The sequence below is a fragment of the Spermophilus citellus genome, assembly GCF_964194105.1.
Source record: "Spermophilus citellus genome assembly, chromosome: 9".
In the NCBI taxonomy this organism is placed as follows: Eukaryota; Metazoa; Chordata; class Mammalia; order Rodentia; family Sciuridae; genus Spermophilus; species Spermophilus citellus.
Window position 1 is genome coordinate 3,710,871 of NC_138191.1, and position 21,121 is coordinate 3,731,991.

General features: G+C 47.5%; 1 protein-coding gene across 1 annotated transcript; it reads right to left on the minus strand.

Moving 5' to 3' along the window:
- Positions 1–800: 800 nt before the first annotated feature.
- S100A11 (S100 calcium binding protein A11) lies at positions 801–5,560 on the minus strand. The gene is made up of 3 exons (XM_081306671.1): positions 5,403–5,560; positions 1,680–1,832; positions 801–1,112 (listed from the first exon to the last, which is right to left on the minus strand). Exons 2-3 carry the CDS (start codon positions 1,824–1,826, stop codon positions 951–953), a joined length of 309 nt encoding a protein of 102 aa, XP_081162797.1. The 5' UTR covers positions 1,827–1,832; positions 5,403–5,560; the 3' UTR covers positions 801–950.
- Positions 5,561–21,121: the final 15,561 nt, after the last annotated feature.

The following is a 21,121-nucleotide window of genomic DNA, read 5'->3' on the forward strand; positions in this document are numbered from 1 at the left end:
AGATCTGATGCAGGCATACGCTGGAGGTTCTGTGCATCTGACAGAGACAGCAGGGCTGGTCCTACTCCTAGATCCGGTCTCCATCTGGCAAGGGCTTCTCTCTCTTTCCCTCAATCCCCACTTCCCCTCTCCCCTTCCAGTTGTTACCTGAGCCCTGGGCCAGCCCTTTCTGGGCTCGCTCCCTGCTGCCTTTGCAGAGGGTTTGGCACTAACTCCAACAAACAAGGAACCCCCAACCAGGCATGACGACCTGGGGAGGCTGGCCTTCGTCCGTTCCTCAGGTCCCAGCCCTCCCCACCTGAGGACCCCTGTGCCCGGAGGGACCAAAGTGCTCTTGGCTCCTTTCCATGTTTGCTCTGCTGACCTTCAGCTCTCCTCAGAATGGTCCTCCCTGACCCTGCCACACCTGTACCATGACGTCGTCCTCCCCTCCCGGGACCCATGACGCGGCCCTTTGTGGGTTGGTGTGTTATTCACTCCTTGTTCTCTCCCCCCTCAGGAAAGTAAGCTCATGGATGGCGGGAACTCCTCTGTCTTGCGGAACGTGTCCTTAGGGTCCATGACAGTGCTGTGGCAGGGGTGGAAAGACATGAGTAAATGATGACAATAGATGACATCTCCCCAGTAGTCTGAGTGATTTGGGGACGATGATGCTTGTGTCATTAGTCATGATTATGCATATACCTAAGAAGCGTCTTTATACTGAACGAGGGCTGCTCCTGGTAACGGCTTCCGTTTATCTGACATACATTCTCCCCACACTCCACCCTCTCTCACACAAATTTACGGACTCTCAAGTGTGTGTTTAAAAAAAAAAGATTATTTTATTATCACGAGCAGGAGTGGGCTCCCCAGTGTGGTGGAGGTGGTGGGCTCCGGGTGTGTGGGGGCTGGAATGACGGGGTGACTCGAGGGAAGAGGGAGGTTTTGAGGCCAGGCTCATGGGGGCCTCACATACGCTTCTGGGGTTGGGCAGATTTCATGAAGGAGTCATGGCAAGCCACGGCTAAGCCACCAATGAGGTTGAGAAATTCTTGGAAATCTAGTTGTCCATCACTGTTGAGATCCAGCTTCTTCATCATGCGGTCAAGGACACCAGGATCCTTCTGGTTCTAGAAAGACAACAATATCTTTACACTGTAATTCCTGAGGCGTTTCCAAGTATGCCACCACATCTATTCTCACTGGGGTATCAGGAACAGGAAAGGGGTTATTAATATTCCCATTTTCCTCATGCAGACACAGACTCAAAGAGGTGAAGGGACATGGTTCAGGGCAGATCTGGGCTTAAAGCAGGCTTTCCCATTCCTGGTCCAGGGTTCTTTCTGTGACTCTTGGGGTTACCAGACTTTGTAAATCCAGTAGAACATTTCTTTCAAGTGTCGCATGAAACTCCAATAAGTAACCCATTAAACATGAAGTGATTTCAAAAAACAAATCACCATTCCCTGCTCATGCAGTGTGTACATCTGGATTCCTAAAGCACATCTCACTTCAAAGAAAAGGCTCTTTAGCAGCTGTGCAGAGCTCGCCCAGGCCCAGGGACTCAGTATGGGCGGTTCCATGGACCACTGAGATTGGAGTGAGTGAGAAGGGGGCACAAATGTGGGGGAGCCAGCTGCTGGTCCTCGGGTCTTATTTCCTGTTGTGGGCAGACGGGTGGGGATCAGCACCAGTACCTTTGTGAAGGCAGCCAGTTCCGTATGCATGAAGCTCAGGAACTCCCCCTTGGAGATGGTGCTGTTGTTCCCATCCTTCCCAGCATACTTCTGGAAAACGGCAATCAGGGACTCGATGCACCGCTCAGTCTCTGTGGGGTGGGGCATGTTTGCCTTTGGAGAAAAAAAAGAAGGGTTCAGACACAGGCAAATTGTCAAGGGTTGGACACTGGGGAACACACTGGAGAATCTCACCTCCTCATTTTGGGTCAGAGCAGCTTCCTAAAATACCAGGTCATTTTTCAGGGGCCTAAGGGGGCCAAGCAAGCCGTAGAAATCCATACTTCTCATATGTTTATTTCACATGAGAAGGTAGTGAGGGTACATATGGAGCACTGAGGTATGTCTGGAAGTAGGAGACTGCTTAGATGAGGGCTTACTGATATTTTTAGAAAATGTGAGTAAACAGATGTATAGCTATATGTCCACGAATCCACAAGGACACCAAACATTTCAAGTTCAAAGCCAGCCTCAGCAAAAGTGAGGCACTAAGCAACTCAGTGAGACCCTGTCTCTAAATAAAACACAAAATAGGGCTGGGGATGTGGCTCAGGGGTCGAGTGCCCCCAAGTTCAACCCCCAGTACTAAAGAAAAAGTAATACCAAATCCCTGGGATTCACAGATTTTCTTGAAAAAACAAAACAAAACTAAGAACATAGCTGAAATTGTGTATGGGGTGGGAGATAAGAACATTCTAGATGTTCAAAAGTGAATTTCAAAAGTGAATTTCATATTTGAGAGGCGACATTAATTTTACCTGTGAGGGAATACGCTTGGCAGAGCCACCCCTAAAATCAGGGCCTCCAGGTCCCTATCTGTAGACCTTGGTCTTGGCTCCTTTCCCTTCCGATGTGCCTCTAATTCCCACAGGCTTGGCGGGACTTCTCATTACAGAGCTGAGCCCAGGCTGCGGTTGCACCAGGAAGGGCAGGAGTTTAAAATCTTGTGCTGGACTCTACTTTGCTCACAGGAAATTCTTTGGGCCTGAGTAGGCTCATTCCAGCAAGGCCCTGGCCCTGGAGTGTACAGCTGTTGTGCTGCCCCTGGTGGACAGGGGCAGAACTGCAGGGCCACACCCTTCCTCTGAGGCTTTATCTTCCGGCTTTAGCAATATTTGTGTTTGGATGGTGAGGGTTGCCACCTAGCCTTTAGCCTGTAGTTTGTCCTTAGGATGGACTTCCTGGAACCCAGAGCCGGAGACTTTCAGGTCCTGTAATTAACACGGGCTAAGAACCAGCCTGAGACCTTAGTTCCACAGTGGCTGTTCTCTGTCTCCCTAGGCACTGGACCAGCCCAGCTGAGAGGCTGCTGTTCACTGCATCTCAGTGCATTTAGAGTCCCTGAACCTTCTAGAGGTAGATCCTTTTCCAACAGCACAATGTTGGAGAAGCCCCTCCGCTTTTCTTGTTTTGTTTTTTCAAGAAAAGTCATGGTTTGGAGGAAATACAAAATACCACAGCCTAGAAACAGATGTGTTTGCACAACACACTTTTCTTATCAGAACTAAAATCTCACTATCTCACTAGTATATCAGATGACACAAAAAAAGGGTTGGCTGGGTGGGTGGGGGGGGTGGACCAGAGAGAGGGAAGAGGTTCTTGGTTGAGGATCACGCCTTTGTACCTTTTCTATACCTACAGGGGCTTCTCCTGTTCCTTTCCTTGCAGAATTCAGATTGCTTTGATTTTCCAGTTTAAAAGTGACTTTCTGTTTTACATTTCTTTTATCCTAAACATTAGTGTTGATGGTAATTTCAACTATTTTTTTTCTCTCTCTTGAAAATGGTTCCCATCAGCTACAGGAGAAAATGAAGACCTCTTTGCACTTCCTGCTCCAGAGGTAACTCTCCAAAGCAAGTGAAGCCCACTTATCAAATTTCAGAAGTGGAACTGTGCAATTTGTAGAGCTCAAGGGGGCTTGGAGACAGTTCCTGAGGAGGCCCAGAGATGGGAAAGCTTTGCCCAAGGGGGACAGTGGCTAAGGAGAGGAGAATCAGTGCTCTGAATGTGTCCCTGAGCTGCAGTTTTACTTGGTGGAGACTGTGATAGCAGGGAGGAAACAATACGATGAACAGATACTGTGAAAGAACTGGAAAGATACACACTCGCTAAGCACTTAACATCTGAGGAAAGCAAAAGTAAAATATCAAGATAAAAAAATTATGTAGAAAAGAAGTAACACAGAAAAAAAAAAGACTCGGGCTGGGGATGTGGCTCAGCGGTAGCGCGCTCGCCTGGCATGCGTGCGGCCCGGGTTCGATCCTCAGCACCACATACCAACAAAAATGTTGTGTCCGCCTATAACTAAAAAATAAATATAAAAAAAATTCTCTCTCTCTCTCTCTCTCTCTCTCCCCCTCTCTCTAAAAAAAAAAAAGACTCAATTATTACAGTTCTCATTCTTAACCCAAACCCTTCCTCCACCCCCTCAGAGATTCATTGTCTCATCTACCTCCCTCAAGACAGTCATCCTGCTTTGTCACAACATGTGATTACCCTTTTGCATGGAAAGGAGAAGAGGGAAAAGGGCAAACAGGAGGGGTTGGGGATCTCTCTCTCTCTCTGTCTCTCTCTCTCTTTGTAAAGGGCCAGTTGGAAGAGACTTCAGACCTTTTTGGCCATAAGGTTTCTGTCACTCTGCCGTTGTAGCCCAGTAACAACTGCAGACAGATCCTAAACCAAAGGGCGTGGCTCTTCCTATACAACTTCATCAATGGACGCTTAAATTTGATTTTCATATAAACTCCACGTGCTCCTTTTCTTTTTGGTACTGGGCACTGAACCCAGGAGAGCTTTACCACGGAGCTACAGCCCCAGCTCTCCCTGCTTTATTCTGCAGCAGGTTCTCCCTAAATTGCTGAGGGTCTCACATCGGGGACCACAGGCGCCCCCCACCGCCCTGGCATCGTGGTTCTTCTGACTCTGTTCCAGCGCGTGGAAATGCACAATCCGTCCGGTGGGCAGCAGCCCAGGCGGAAGTTTGCTAACTTCCCCAGACCAGGAAGGGGAGTAGACCTGGGAGTTGGGTTGATGGGAAGGCAAAAGGCTGGGCGTGGAGAATGGAAGGGGCCGGGCAGAACCGTGATGCAGAGGGCGCCCGAGACCAGGGGTGAAAGGAGGGAGGCCAGGGGTGAAAGGAGGCCAGGGGGTGAAAGGAACAGGCCCGGCCGGGTTCCTCCCTCCTGGCTGCGGTCCCGGCGGCGACAGGACTGGGTCTCGGTCCCTTTGGGTCTGGCCTTTTGCCGCTGCTCACGGAAACTCGGGTTTTCCCCGAGGACTCGATGGCCGAGTTTCAAAACGTTCCCTTTTTGGTCCGCAGGGGTGCCCCGGGCCGCCTCCCCATCCCAGCCGCCCCTTCTTTGGCCTGTCTCCGGGCTGTCCTGGTCATCTGGGAGGCCAGTGGCGGCGGAGGCGGGAGGCAACAGGTACAGAAAGTGAAATCTCGGCCTTCGGTCCTCTCCGGGGCCAGAGCCGAAGCGGCCGGGAGCCCGAGTGGCCGCACCCTGCGGCCGGGAGCCCTGGTGGCCGCTCCCCTGCCGCGGGGCTCGGGCAGCGGTGGGCCTGGCGCGGTCCCTCCCCGCCCCAACTTCCCGCACTGGGAAAACCCGAGCACCGGGCGTCCCCGCAGGCCGTCCCGACAGACGCGATTTAGGGCTCCTTCTCCCTAATCGCCACGTCACTTACTGTCCCAGGTCAGTTTCGGCCACGTGCGCACGGAGCTCAGGGAGCCTTCCTTTCCACTCAGGAGGAAGACCGGGTGGAAGTCGGGCTGCAGCGGAGCGGGGCGGCGTCGGACTGCGGGCTGCCGGGCGGCGGGTCCCCTGGCCGGCCACGCCCTGCCACGCCCTGCCCCGCCCCGCCCCGCCGCCCAGCGCCGCCCAGCGCCGCCCCTCCGCGAGTCTCGGCCTGCCGCCCGCAGCCCCGCCTTAGACCCACACCCCCGTCCTCCAGACTTGGGCCACCCCCTCTCCCCTGTCCCGTGAACCCCGAAGGTCCCGACCCTCGGGAAGTCTGCCCCGTCTGGTCTTCTCCACGGAGGAGCCACTCTGCACGTTCAGGTTCCACAGGCAGAAAAGTCCCTCCAAAACCGGGGAGAACTAGGGTGCAGCTCAGGGTAGAGCGCTTTCCAGCAGGGCGAGGCCCTGGGTCCATCCCCAGAAACAGGGAAACCAGAGTGTTAAGAGGGTAGGTCAGGGCTGTGGGAAGCCGGTTCCCCAGGAGCCAGGGCTATCTGTTCGTCCACACTGAAGACCCTTAATGAACAGTGTGAGTTACTGCCAGGTGGATCGCCAAGGGGGTACTGCCATCATTCTATCAAACCATAAACTGGCAACAAACAGACAAAAACCAAACTGAACTACTGCAATTAAAAGTTGACCCTCGCTCGTAAGGCATTTATCTGTGCAGATCCAGGAGAGTTGGAAGTTATATTAAGAATGAGAAGCTTGGGGTTCTAATTCTGGGTCTGTCAGTTTGGTGCAATACATTTTTAATATTTAATTTTTAGTTATAGTTGGACACAGTTCCTTTATTTTATATATTTTTGTGTGGTCCTGAGGATCGAACCCAGGGCCTCGCATGTGCCGGGTGAGCGCTCTAAGGCGGAGCCACAACCCCAGCCTACTTCAGTGCACTATTTTTGACAAACCCTTCACCATCTGAGCCTCCATCTCCCTATCCGCAATGGGTCAACTTCATATGGTTGTTTCCACTGTCGAATAAAATGATGGCTTTGAGAGGGCTTCAAAACTGCAGAGTAAGGCTGGTAGAGCGCTTGCCTAGCATTTGAGAGGCACTGGGTGCAATCGTCAGCACCACATAAAAACAAAACAAAACAAAACAAAGGTACTGTGTCCATCTACAACTAAAAAAAAAAAAAAAAATTCAAACAAACAAAACTGCAGAGCAGGCAGGCACAGTGGTGCAGGCCTGTAATCCCAGCTATTTGGGAGTCTGAGGCAAAAGGATTACAAATTCAAGGCCAGCCTCGAATTTAGTGGCAATTTAGTGACCCTGTCAAAAAAAAAAAAAAAGGTTGGGGGGCAGCTGTGGATGTAGCTTAGTGGTAAATTGGCCCTGAGTTCAATTCCCAGTACTGGGGGTGGGGGGACCCAAACCCAAACCAAACAAAAGCAAAACAACCAAAACCCCTACAGTATAGATGCAAATGAAAGATAATGGACTGTGAGACGTTTTGTAGAGTGCTTCCTGGTACCTGCTCTCCCAGGTCCCTGAGCACATAAAGCCCAACTCTCATCTCTATTTGCAGCTACTCCAGACCCACATTTTCTGTTGCTTGTTTAGGAACCCACTCCAAAGTCCCACCTGTGCTTCACACTCAATGATTCAAGAAGAACTGCTTTCCTTAAGCCTGTTTCTTCCTGGCTTCTCCATCTCTGCCAAGGGCACGGCCCTTCTTTCATTTTCCCTACGTGAGAACATTAGAACCACGGTTTAGACTGTAAATCTCTTTCACAGCCACAATTCCATCAAGAACAGATTAATATCAGTTTAATTTTACTGATATTTCTCTCCGATCTGTTCCCCATTATTCTATTCCCACTTTCACTCTTCTAGTTTAGATTTTCATTCTCCCTTTCCCCCAGTTTTCTAACTGGCCTCTTGCCGCCCAGTCTGTTCTATTATGGGTTAAAAACACATTTTCCTATCTTGCAGCTTTGGTCAACTGCCTATTTCAGATCAAAACACAACACAACAGAAACAAAACAGAATGGCTTCCCGAATGCCTTTCTATCAAAGTCAGACTTCTTAGCCTCCATCTGGCTCTGAACAACATCTTTAACTGTAATTAAATGTTTGATTCCATTTTCAGTTTATTCATTTGACAAATGTCTTGGGGAGCCTACTAAGTGCCAAGTTCAGAGCTGGTCACTATGGATGCAGACTCGAGCGTGATGTGGTGCCTGCCTTTGAGGAGGCCTGTGGATAGACTTTAGGCCCATGTGGTGTGGTGGAGGGCATTCTGTGGATGGCTGCTAGGATTCTTTAATACGCTAAAGTTATATAGGAAGATTTCCACTAACAGAATCACCCAACCCCCGTGGAAGGATCCATCGTTTTTATCTGATTCTCATAAAAATCTACAATCAAAGCTATTGATAAACCATTAGCCTAAATTAGTCCATACCTCAATCATGGGCCCTTCCACACCAGAGTCTTGGTTTAGGGAAAATGCCTCTTGCTGGTGGGCAAGTTGTTCATGACTTGACCTTGTGCTTATTGTCCTGGCTGACCAAATTGAGGTTAGCTCTGGACTCAAAGACTGTCACGCCACAGGATGGCCAGTAGTGGATATCTCATGACATGACATGAAAAGAAGTGATGAGGACAGTCCTTTTGTTCTTGGGAAGCTGAAATTAGAAGCATATAGAGAATTAGCCATTCAGAAGAGTTTTGGGAGAGTATTTGCAAATAGAGGACCATGAAGGAATGACAAATCAAAATCATGAAGCAGATCCCAGGATACCACAAGTAAGTAGAGGCGATGAGGTCTGGAAGAACTACAGGGACTAAGAGGGGGTGGCGAAGTAAGCCAACTGCTAACTGGAAATAAAAGATGAGGTTACGTGGGTATTAGCTGAGTTGGTAAATGGTGGAACCCTGGGAGTGAAGAACCACAGTCCAACGTAATCAATGTTTTTGCTCCTCTTAAACCTAGATATTTGGTTTTCTGATTTTCTTTAAGACATTTAGTCATTCAATAACTCCTTTTCTACGAGGTGACTTGAGTGAAACCAAAGAATAAACCGAATAAGTGTGCATTGTTCACAGCAAGGTCGGGGAATCAGCCCTCTCCAGTTAGGACCTAATGGTGCCACCCCCCAGGGCCATGCAGAAGAGCTGTTCTAAGTCAAAGGAGGTAAAGTTCAGGACAGTTGCTGCAAAGGTAGCTTTGGTAAAGTAGGTAGCCGTGGGTCAAACTGAAGGGCTAAAGTGGGCGAGGAGTTGAGAACGAGCGAGAACGGTCAACGGGCATCGAGAGACAAAAGTGAGGTCCAGTGAGTGAACGAGCTGTTCTGGAAATAAGTGGGGGAATTTCCACAGTCCAGGGTAGTCCTTAAGTGGACACAATACAGTGTGACAAATGTGATGGCGGGTTGTCATTAAGGCACAGTGACGATGCTGAGGAGGAAACAGGGGTCAACTACGGGAAAGTGTTGTGGAAAATGTGATGTCCAAGATGGGTGTTGAGGGTGGGTGAGAAAGCGCCGGTGGATAGGCACGTGGCCAAGCCGGGTGAAGCCCGGCAGCATGGCCCTGTATTCACGGCTGAGGAGTCTGGACCTCATGGGGTTCAAACCCCAGTGCTTCAATCATTAGTGGGCCACTTACTTATCTGCTCTCTTCCTGTCTGTGAAGTGGAGGGATAGTTGTGTGTGATTAAGGGCTAATTTGTGTGGAGTGCTTGGCCTTTGCAGTGTCTTCAGAGGAAGTTTCACAGGTGGCTTGTGCAAGCCTACGGAGGATGAAACAATGTGCTCATGGGTGTGCAGGGGGCTCGGTCGTACTGGGCTTTGTGGACTGAGATGTTGGTAAATGTGAGGCAGAAACCTGTGACCAGAGTCTGGGGAGACAAGGGTCAGACTGTTAAGAGCTATGTGTAGAAATCTGGAGTGTAACCCAAGAGTTATGCATCACAAGCTGGTGATTTTTTTTTTTTTTTTTTTTTTGGTACTGGGGATCAAACAGAGGGCCTCACGCATGTTAGGCAAATGCTCTACCACTGAGGTGTGTCCCCAGTCTCCGGGAAGACTTTTAAGCAAGAGACATTTTGGAAATGTCCTAGAGAGGAGAGAGAGTAGAAGCAGAGGACATAGTAGGCTTCCATTGCAATGACCAAAGTGGGATGGCCGTGGAGATGGGGAGAGGGAATTTCCAAGTACTGAGAAAGCAAAATCACCCTAACTTGGCTGCTGTTTGGATGTGGAAGGTTGGAAAGGAGGCATTAAGGGTGATTGCTAGGAGGCTACCCTGGTATCCAGGTGGGTGGTGATAGCATCCCCAAGATAGTACAAAATGAACAGCATTTTTTGGGAGGGAATTTAGGGCAAGATCATGGTTCAAGATGGGTCATATTGAGTCTGAGGTAAGTGGGACATTAGATGCTAAGGGAATTAGGCATGTCCTGTATTCTTTGCATGTTCCCCATAGCTCCTTGTGTCATAATGCTTACTGCACTTTATCACTTTCTATCTCCTTAATGGTCTTCCTCACTGGACTGCAAGCTGTTTGAGGGCAGAGATGGTCCCTTGATCATTTAGTCATTCATTAAACAGTTATGAACGGTGAGTCTTAATATGTGCAAGCTGCCTAAGCACTGGAGCAATAGTGGTTAACAAGACAGGCAAATTCTCTGTTCCTGGTGGTTCCTGACCTAGCTCAACTTAGGAGCATAAACAGTATTTAAAAGGCAAATGGGGTCAGGCACAGTGGCACACACCTGTAATACTAGCCACTTGGGAGACTGAGGCAGGAGGATCACAAGTTTGAGGCCCGCCTTGACAACTTAGAGAGGCTCTAAGAAATTTAAAATGACTCTGTATTAAAGTAAAAAGGGTGGGGATTTTGCTCAGTGGTTAAGCACCCCAGTGTTCAATCCCTGGTACTGAAACACAACCAAAAACAAACGAACAACAAACAAACAAACAAACACAAGTACAGGAAGATGATCCAGCCCAGAAGAAAGAAATGATCAGGAAGCAGGAGACCTCTCTGTTTCTACTGAAGTTCACGAAGAGAGACTTCTAAGGTGGAGGAAGAGGTTGCCAAGGTCAGCGACTTCAGAGAGGCGGAGAACAAGACAGGCTGACACAGGCCGAATTGGGCAGTTAGTTATATCCTTGGAGACCTTGGCCAGAGCAGTTGCTGTGTGGGTTAGGGAGGAGGCAGATGGCCATGGGCCAGGAAAGGACGGGAGACGAAAGGTGCCTGCCTGTAATCACAGCGGTGCAGGAGGCTGAGGCAGGAGGATGGCAAGTTCAAAGCCAGCCTCAGCGACGGCGAGATGTTGAGCAACTCCGTGAGACCCTGTCTTTAAATGAAATAGAAAATAGGGCTGGGGGTGTGGCTTAGTGACTGAGTGCCCCTGAGTTCAATCCCTGGTACCTCTCCCACCAAAAAAAAAAAAAAAAATTAATAAGAATGGGAGATGAAGAGTGGGACAGGGAGTGTGGATCCCTCATTTGATGAGACTGAGTGTGAAGGGGGAAGGGAGGCAGTGGCAGCAGGAGGGTCTCTAGGGCCACAGGAGGATTGAAAAACAAAAGAAGCTCAGAAGTTTACAAGCCATGGGGAAGGAGTTATTGACAGGGACAGGAAACCCCAGGTGGATGGGCACCTGGTGGGTGAGAAGTCAAAGGCATAGGGTTGAGAAGATGCAAACAGTAGGCAAGGTCCCCGACTTATGGGTGGATGGAATTACTCACAGAGGTAGAAAGGGAGAGGAGCAGGGGAGGTCGGGAGAGTCCCTAGGTTTGGGAGTGTTTTAGTCAGCCCTTTATTCTGTGCCCAAAATACCTGACAAGAGCAACGCAGAGGGGGACAAGTTTATTTCGGGCTCTTGGTTTTACATGTCCAGTCCATGGACGGCCCACTCCATTGCCCTCAGCCTGGGGGGAGCACCATGAGAGAGGAGCACTGCAGAGGGAGCTGCTTCCCTCACGGCTGGCCGGGGAGCAGGGAAAGAAGGGGTGGGGAAGGGGCTACAGGGCAGATGCACCCTTCTAGGACAGGCCCCCAGTGACCCATCTCTTCTTGCCACGGCCTGCCTGCCGGCAGTTACTCTACCACGCGGCCTGCGCAGTGGTTTCATTAATGAGGTTCTAGGCATAAAGTTAGTTAGAAGAGATCGAAATAAAACACACAGACCAGTTACCTTATTTCTATTGCTAGGTCCGAGACGGCTCCCCTCTCTGGTTCCCTCCTCTAACCGCCCAGCAGGGCAGCGAGGATTACTCTGGGCTAGCAGGAGAGAGAGAGAGAGAGAGAGCGAACACGCCTGGGAGTAGCCCTTTATTGGGGAACAAGAGATTCAGGGGAGAATTCCATCCAATGAAGGTTGAGGGGGGGCTGCACTCCAAGGTCAGGGTCAGTGATTGGGTCCCCGGGGTCAGTGGTCAGGCACACCCCCACACGGATGGGCTCTCTCATCAGGAAAGGGTCGGGAAAGCTTCGACAGAGCCAAAGCACCTCAGGACCTTAACGGGAGTCACCCAATCACGTGTCAGAATGGCTTCCCACAGGTTACCACCCGGTCAATCCATCCAAACCAGGATGGACATGAAGCCACAGCTCTCATACTCTAACCACTTACCTCTGAGCATTCCTGCCTCAACACCCCACATCCAAACCATATCACGGAGGAATGCTGAGAAGCATTCTCCCCCACACCCTGCCGATGCACCAAGCGGAAGATGAGAACATCTCTGAACACTGGCACTAAGCAGGGGTTTGAGGAGGTTCTGTGGTTTTAGAGGCAAATGGAAAGGGGAGTCTGCCCAGAATGGCTGAGTGGTGTACAAGTTTCGGTGGGAAGCTATAATTTCTTGGTGATGACAATCTGCATGACTGCGTGATTGTGTAGCTGTATGATTTTTTCCAGATGTGCTTAGAAGTCAGCCACTGGATCCAAGAGAGAGGTCTGTGGGATGGACTTGGGGTTAGAGGTGTGGAGAAGGGTATAATCAAAAGGACAAGGGTGTGGAGGAGTTTGAGTAAGCAAGAAAGAAAGTCACCTGATAGGGCATTGATTGTAGAACACCGAAGGATCAAGGGCACAGGATGGTCAGGAAGTCTCTATCGATCACAGAACAAGTGTGAAAGGATCTGAATGGAGAGAGCTGGGGCGTAGGAAGTTATTTCAGTGAGTTTCATATTTTATAGGTAGAGCTCCTATAAGGAACTGGCGTGTGACACCGATAGGTTGGCAGAAAGGGTGTCAAAATGTCATCTGCTATTTTCCTTCATGCCCTGATGCTTTAATCAAATGGGACAACTGATTATCTCCAAAAAAAATCCTTCAAACTTTCTCATATCTGCCATGGCCCAAGCGTTTTGTTTCGGGAAAATCTTTAATTTCAGAATTTCTGATGAAATCCTATGTCTTCTTTACCGAAGTTCCTGCTTTATGACACTACCCTCCTCTCCTTTGTACTCCCAAAGTACTTTGAAAAGAATTTTCTGTGAGTGTAGGGGAGAAGGATTTGTAATATTCTGCTGTGGATTCATTCACGGGATGCATGTTGGTGTTATCTTTTCAGCTAACGCGTGAGTTCCTTGACATTCTGGATCTGTCTTGCTCATCTTTGTGTTCATCCATAGCGACTTGCACATAGAAAGACCCAGTGAATGTTCGTGGGACTCATGAGTCTTCAGAGTAGGGTCAATGTCCTGGTTTAATTCTGTATGACTTAAAATCCATGACAATGTTAAATAACTTATTGTTCCCAGAATTGTTTGATTCTTTGTATTTTGTTTTGGAGGGGTGAGCCCTCAAGATATTTCTAATGGTTTTAAATGTATATTCATTTATTTATTCGTTAAGTAATTCCAACAACTATTTTTTGAATACCAAGGGTCAGAGGATGCAAGAATTAAAAAAAAAAAAAAAGAGTCATGGTTTTTGTCTTTGAAGATTCCTAAGTCTAATTTGGTTACTAAAACAGGAATGAGTTCCAGAAATGGAACCATCTCCATCTGAAGTTGCTAACCCAATCTCTGGGGTGAGGCTCTTTCCGTATTCGTCCTGGGCTAGAAGTTTATTTCTTGAAGACAAGGAGGGAAGAGGAGAGCCTCAGGTTTCTCTCTTAATGGGAAGCTGCTTACATTTGTAAGATTAAGAACGACCCCAGGGTCTCTGAGGCGCCTGGTGTGAATGGAAATGCTGGACAAGCGATCTAAAGGCCTGAGTTTGAATTCCAGCTCTCTCTCTTACTGAATAAGCTGTCCTCTGATTCTGAAGTTCAGTTTTATCATGTCTAAAAATTCAGGTAATAATTAAGATAACTAGTATGAAAGGGTGTTTAAATGGTAGAGTGTTTTCCAAATGTTAATGACCACTCACAATATTGCTGTCTGGGGTAAACAAAAGCGTTCTTTGTCAGCTAAGGTTTGCTGATGTGGGGTATCATTATCTGATCCCTCTAAGCCCTTCCCTCCTCTGACTTCCTATGGCCTCTGCCCTAATTGCTGGTGCTCATCAACTCTCTCCCTTGTCCTATTTTGGAGGCCTTTTCAAACCGGTAGCAGAGTCCCTGTGCATGCTGGTGTAGTTATCGGTTTGCTTTCCATGGTCCCTGCAGGTGCGTTTCTTTTCATGTTCTTCTAATCTTTCCTGCTGATGGTCAGAAGCCATTAACGTATTTCCTGAGCGTTGCTTTTTGGTCTTCAACAGTTTTTAGGCAGAATTGAGACACTTTTTCTTTCACAATGACCCACACAGGAAATTGTCACATACATGTTAGATTTCGACTCTGAGGAGGGCACACTATGTCACACCCACAACAGATCCTTTGTGATTTGAATATGTGTCAACACAATATTACTCAGTAGGTCTGCATCTCGGAATCTAAGGTTCTTGATGGCCAAATTCTAGCTGTTTTTTTTTTTTAATAGAAAAATTCGTTTTTATTTCTGCTACTGTATTAAACTATGTGTGAAGACAAATCTGGGTAAAACCGAGCCATTATTCTTTGATCTCAGAGCAGACTCACATCTCTAATTCCACGCTCATATTATTTGACTTCGTTCCTTCAATATGTCTTGTGTGTCAATCATATTCCAAGCCTTTTGTGAGCCCTGGGACACAAACAGGCAAGGTTCCTGCTCCTGAGGAGCTTACTGCTTCTTGGAGCAGAGGACAGAACTGAGCTAACAAATCCCAGCTGCGTTGTTTCATTGTTAGTTATTTCTCTCCATTCACTGTGAACTCTGGTCAAGTGGAATCTCCTGCTGCTGCACTGCTGTGTAGGCAGGTTGATTTTTCAGCTTTCACTGTTAAGAATCAGTTCTCACTGGCCTCTGGCCACACTAGGTGTTAACATATTGAAGTTCTTCTCTATCAGTTGCTAAATGGCCTCTTGTTTGAACTCCTGAGTGCCCCCCACCTGGAGCCCCATCTATTCCAGTCCCCATCCTGGGCCACTGATTTCTAATCAAGTTAACTTAAAGGTTAGTGTGCAGCTTGCATTAACATGTAGGGTCTCCAGGACCGGCTCCAGCTCTGCAGCCTGGGTTGGTCAGTGCTGCGTCAGATTTTGAATATTTTCCAGGCTTTAGGAGTCCCACAATTTCCCAGCAACTGATTTTTGTTCTTGTGATTCTGGAATGTTCTCCCCATCTTTTCACATTCAAATTCCACCAGCTAGGGCTATAGCTGTGGCTCAGTGGTAGAGCGCTTGCCTAGCATGTGGGACGCACTGGGTTCAATCCTCAGCACCACATAGTAAATAAATAAATTAAATAAAGCAATAAATAACATATGTTAAAAAAAATCCCACCAGATCTTAACCCCCCAAAGCCTATATGCTAAAGGTTGGCATTATGGGGAGGTGGTGGAAACTGTAAGAGACGGGGCCTAGTGAGAGGTTTCAGGTTATTAGGGATGAACTCTCCCTACACCCCTGCGGATGCCATGTGAAGCTGAGGAGAGCTGTTTTATAATCTGCTAAATGATGGGGCGGTTTGCTATGCAGCAGTAGACAACTAGAACAGGGACCAACTACAGAATCCATTGGTCCCTCAGAGCGTCCTCTAGTGACTTACTCTTTTTGTCCTTGGACTAGTTAGACATCAAGGACAAGGACTAAGGTGAAGGGCTTAAGGAAAGATTTAAAGACTAAATAATGTTTTATTGTTCAGCTCATCTTGTTCATTGGGTCTGGGAATTCTTAATGGGGTTTTGGATTTAAGCATTATAATAATAAACTATGAAGAAGCTGCAGTGGAAGATGGCTGGTTGTAATTTGGGTGTTTAGGATCTAAGGAAAACAATCGTGAATAATATCTCATCTTTTTATTTGAAGTGTGGCCCCCCTGGAGGTTTTTATCTCTTAGAAGGATCTGCTCTATGTTTTACCATCTGGAAACCAGGATCTTGACTGTGGCTGTCAGAAGGTTCCACTTAATTAAAGTAAATATTCCCCAAAGGGATCTATTTATTCACTTTAGCTAAAGAAGAGAATGACTAATTTTATGCTTTAGAGAAAAAAATCCATATTTGGTATTTATGGTGTTAACTCCATCATTGACATGTGAGTAATAAAACAATAATGTGGTATGATTTTGATGGGCAGAAGTTCTGTTCCCTTTAGAGACGTGGCTAAACTCCTTATCTAGGTGTGGCTCAGGAGTTATCGCTGTCTTGATCCTCCACTTTGTCATTTGGGTTTGCTTCTTTCCCTGATCTTTATGATTCCTGTCCCTGCCCCCTGCCTAGCTGGTTCCCTGGGCTGTGATTCAGGTGGATTGCATCCCTATATTCAAAGAAGATTTTCACAAAGCTGTTTTTTGAGGAGAAGTCTCAGAATCTGTCTATAATTTCTTAAAGTTTAAACCGCACACAGTCTCCACCAACAAATTTGCAGTTTTAGACTTGAATATTGTTGAAACGTGGGAGATTCATCCCCCGGTGAGTTCATTTTGCAAAGTGTGCTTAGGTGGCTTGTTCTTGGAAATGGATCTTCTTTCTCTTCACATCCTTTGCCTGCAGCCTGGCAGCAGTTGGTCCTGGGTAGAACATCAGGGCCTTTGGCAGGATGAGAAAAACTTCCAGATTCAGTGTTATCAAGTGTGGAAGTAACTTCAGTTGCTTCTGAACTGTTAGACCAGATTAACTGTGACTTTGCTTGATCTGGGTTTTTATTATTTCAAAATTTCTGTTATGAGGACCACCAAGACACTCAGTAAGTCCTTGTTGGGTGAATGAATGAATGATTTTTACATGGTTGTAATCCTGGAGCTGATTGCATTAGAGATAAGGAAGAAGATGCCATGTGGGTTGCTGGATTGCTGAGAAGCAGAGAGAGGCTCAGAACTGAGTTCTTGGTCTCAGGGAGCTGCTCGTTCATCTGAAGACTCAGCAAAGCAGTTCTTCCTTTCTGGCCTTTCTCCCTCTCTCCACCTTGTCAAACTAATCTCTGTCTACACGCAGGGTTCCCCGGTCCCCTCCCACTTCTTTATGTGCCTTCACTGAAGTCACAGAACAACTTGCCTGTGCTGTGACCCAGCCAGCTTCATGTTTTTCCTGGCAGGCTTGAGCCCAAGCTGGGCTCTGAACATTCCCAGGCCCCAGTAAAGGTATCTGGTTGCAAAACACTGAAAGAAACTGACTTGAGCTCTGAGTCAAATTCTTTAAACCCTCCCATAAATCCCATACCTGACCCTCTTGCCCTGGTCGTACCTAGGTAGAACATTGTTTTTCTTGATGCCCATCATAAGGATATACAAACTGCTCTGTAAATTCCCCTAATAAATGCTTTGGCTTGATCCCTCTGGAATTTAATGCTTTTTTTTTTTTTTTTGAAATGGGATCTTGCTGTGTTGCTCAGGCTAGCCCAATCTCCTATGCTCAAGTGATCCTGCTGTCTTAGTAGGATCCTCTTGTCTTGGTGGGCTACCAAGCAGCCAGGCCTAGAGGCATGTACCAGTTGAATCTCAACTGGTACAACTTGGGATGCTATGGGATGCTCTCTTGTGGAAATCCCCCTGTTGCTGCTTTTGGCTGGCCAAACCCTACACAGTACCCTCCACAGATGTCCTGACAGTTTCAGGCACGTATTTATCTATATGTAAATCTCTTCCTGAAGCAATTGTAAGCTTTTTGAAGACAGAGGTCATATCTGAGTTCTTCTTCTCCTCCTCTTCCTCCTTTTCTTCCTACTCCTTCTTCTCCTTCTCCTTCTCTCTCTCTTTTTCTAATCAGCAACACATAACACAGTTTTGGCTTTCAATATGTAAACAAATGATCATTTGAATAAGTGAAGAATGCATAATCTAAAATTTTCTCCTATAACACTGAATTTCAATTTTTCTGTTCCTTCTCTTGATGATCACACCTAGGAATATAAAAGTGCTTCAACAGTTTGTAATAGTGCTTCTCTTAGGGCTGGGTTGTGGCTCAGTGGTGGAGCACTTGCCTAGCCATGTATGAGGCACTGGGTTTGATTCTCAGCACCACATATGAATAAATGAATAAAATAAAAGTCCATCAACAACTAAAAAATTTTTTTTAAAATAGTGCTTCTCTTAGACATCGTGTGTATGAATTTTATTTTTTTCTCCTTAAGCGAATTGTTATTTATTTATTTATTTGGTACCAGGAACTGAACTTGACCACTGAGCGACATCCCCAGCCTTTGTTTTTTTATTTTGAGACAGGGTCTCACTAAGTTGCTCAGGGCCTAGGCTAAGTTGCTAAGGCTGGTTTTGAACTTGCAATCCTCCTGTCTCAGCCTCTTGAGCCAGCATGCCTGGCTTGTTATTATTTTAAAACAGACTTATTAGAAAAAATTCAAACAATGCAGAGGGTCTTAAAGAAGAAAATGAAAGCTTATCATTTATCCTAGGCTCACTTTTCTCCGTAATAAATTTCTTTGTGGTCTTTTCAGTGTTAAATAAAATTTGCTGGAGGCCACTGATCTGCACTAGGCTCCTGCACTAAGCACCAACAGACTAGCCCACCGTGGATTTTAACAACAGAACCTGAGTTTAACTGGTTACAGAGCCTCCTGCAATTGAGTAAATCAATTAAGCCATAATCAATTAAATTATCCATATACTGCACTTCCATTTCCTGTAAATGCTATCAAGTTGTATCAGTGGTTAGGAGTCTTCTGAACTTGATTTGTTTCTGGGGGCTGCTTGATTCAGGGCTCTGTTCTATTTATACTTCTGAAATTAACTCTAGTAAATTTTAAGAGCCTATGTGTGTTTCCTCTTAACACCAGTAATTGTTGGTTTCAGAGATACAGAGTTACACTAATATGCTCATTTTCCACTTGCTTTGTTTTTGTTAAACATTCTCTGTTCTGGATATCTTTTCATCTCAGTGTATATTTCCATATTATTCATTTAATGATGACATAGGATTTTATTAAACACATCAGAGGTCTCATAGTGGATTCTTGTTAAAAAAAAAAAATAACTAGATGGTTTCATTTTTCCCCCCTAAAAAAATGTTCTAGAAATTCCAGGAAAAATTTCCAGAAATAGAATCAATGGTTAACAGGATATGAGCAACTGAAATTCTGACAGCTACTGCAAAGCTGGCCCTCAAGGGTTAGTGCTTTTTTGCTGGGTGTGGTCAAGCCAGGCCCGTAATCCCAGTGACTCCAGAGAATTTCAAGTCCCAGGTCAGCTTTAGCATTTTAACAGACCCTGTTTCAAAAAAAATATAAAAAGATTGGGGATGTAGCTCACTGGTAAAGCACCCCTGGGTTCAATCCCTGGTACAGAGAGATAGGGAGAGAGAGAGAGAGAGAAGAACGTAAAAAGATGCTCAAAATCGTTAATAACTTAGGAAATGGAAATCAACATCAAAATGAGATACCATTTCACACGGCAAAGACTACAATAAAAAATGGCAAGTGTTGGTGACGGTTGGAGAAACAGAACCATTGTGCAGTTGTTCATAATGTAAAATAGAGCAGCTGTTGTGGGAAACCAGGTGGCAGTTCATAAAAAACAGGCGGTGGGGGTCTGTGCTTTTGGGGAGGGAAAACAAGTCTCCTTGAGGTTTTTAAGTCCACAGTCAAATTGAGACAGGGCATCTCTGCCCCAGGAGTTGGAGGCTGAGAGGGGGATCTTGTTTTGGCCTCCTGGGAGGCGCTTGCTGAGCAGCTGCCCCTGGAATGCGGTGTGGGCTCTAGCTGGCCCCTCCAGACGTCCTCATTTCCCAGCTGAGCCCCGGGTCTCCACTGGAGTCCCTCAGCCCTGGGCAGGATTCCCCTCGTATTTAGTCACCTCTTGGTGAGGAGCCAAAGCAAACCAAACAAACGAAAAACGAACAAACCCCGTCGCCCTCTGAACAGGAAGGACCCGTTTTTCAGCCAACCTCTGCTTGCTAGGACCCGTGGCTATTTCCCGATTATTTATTTTTCAGTCGTGTTTTATTTTTGATTGACACGTTAATTGTTGGGGCCTCTCCCTGCGGCCTGGTGGGCGTTGTCTCAAGGAAGAGAGAAAACCGAGCTCCCTTCTAGAGCAAAGGGGGTGGGAATCGTTAAGTGGCAAACTTAGGACATCAGAGGAAGCCTGCTGACCAGGCTGGCCAGGCTGACCACAGGGCGCGGAGCATGGTCACTCGGCAGGTATTCACCCTGCAGCTGCGCGGTGACACTTCAGTGGCCCCAGGTGCACAGCGCGTACCTTCGGGGCAGAGGGGGGCTTGGGGCACCGAGGCGGCAGGGCCACTAGGGCCTCCCTTCGGAGACCTCAACAGCAGTGGCCGGTCCTCCTCCCCCCAAAGGTCCTCCTGCGCCTGGGTCAGGAGGAGCCCGCGCAGAGAGCAGGAAGCCGAGGTTTTCAAGATCCACCTAGAAACTAGCGCGTTGGCGCCTGCGGGATGGGGAGCGGAGGGCGCGGAGGCTGCGAGCCTCACCCAGGAAGTGACTCAGACCCCGGGGCCGTCTCCACGTGGCCGGGGGCGGCAGTGCGGGTTCCCGACCCCGCGCTGGACTCCGACTGGGGATAGCGGGCGCCACCCGTGGTCCCCCGCGGACGGGGGAGTGGACATGCCAGGGACCCGGCCCTAGCGGCTGCCCGAGAGACGGTGCGCATTCTCCCTCCTCCAGCCGGGGTGCACGGGGGCTGGGGGCTGGGAGGAGGCAGGGGCAGGGGAGGCCGCGGAGTCTCCCGAGGCCCCCGGTTCCACTTGAGACTTTCTTCCCCAAGGAAGAGCTTGGCAAGGCCCTGACCCCGGGATACTGGCATCAAACAAAAAACCCACACCTGGGTCCAATGGACCCTTTTCCCTTTCCCTTTCCCTTCTTTCAAATATTTTCATAAATAATAAATTTATTTCATAGAATACTAAAAACAACTATTAGAAATTATGATACAAATTTTGATATAGCAGGATTTGAAGACACACTCACCTCCATTTAGTTATTTTGTGTGTATTTGAATGTAGCTGACTGTTCACCAACTGTTATGCATGAACCCATCTCAAAAAGACTGATCTCAAGTTTCAAGTAGATCTCTAGCCAGGCGAAGTAGCACGCACCCCTTAGCCCAGCCACTCAGGAGGCTGAGGCAGGAGGATCACAAGTTCAAGGCCAGCCTTGGAAACTTGGGGACACCCTGTCTCAAAAAAAAAAAAAAAAAAAAAAAAAAGGCTGGCCTAGGGGTATAGCTCAGTGATAGAATGCCCCTAGGCCGAATTCCCT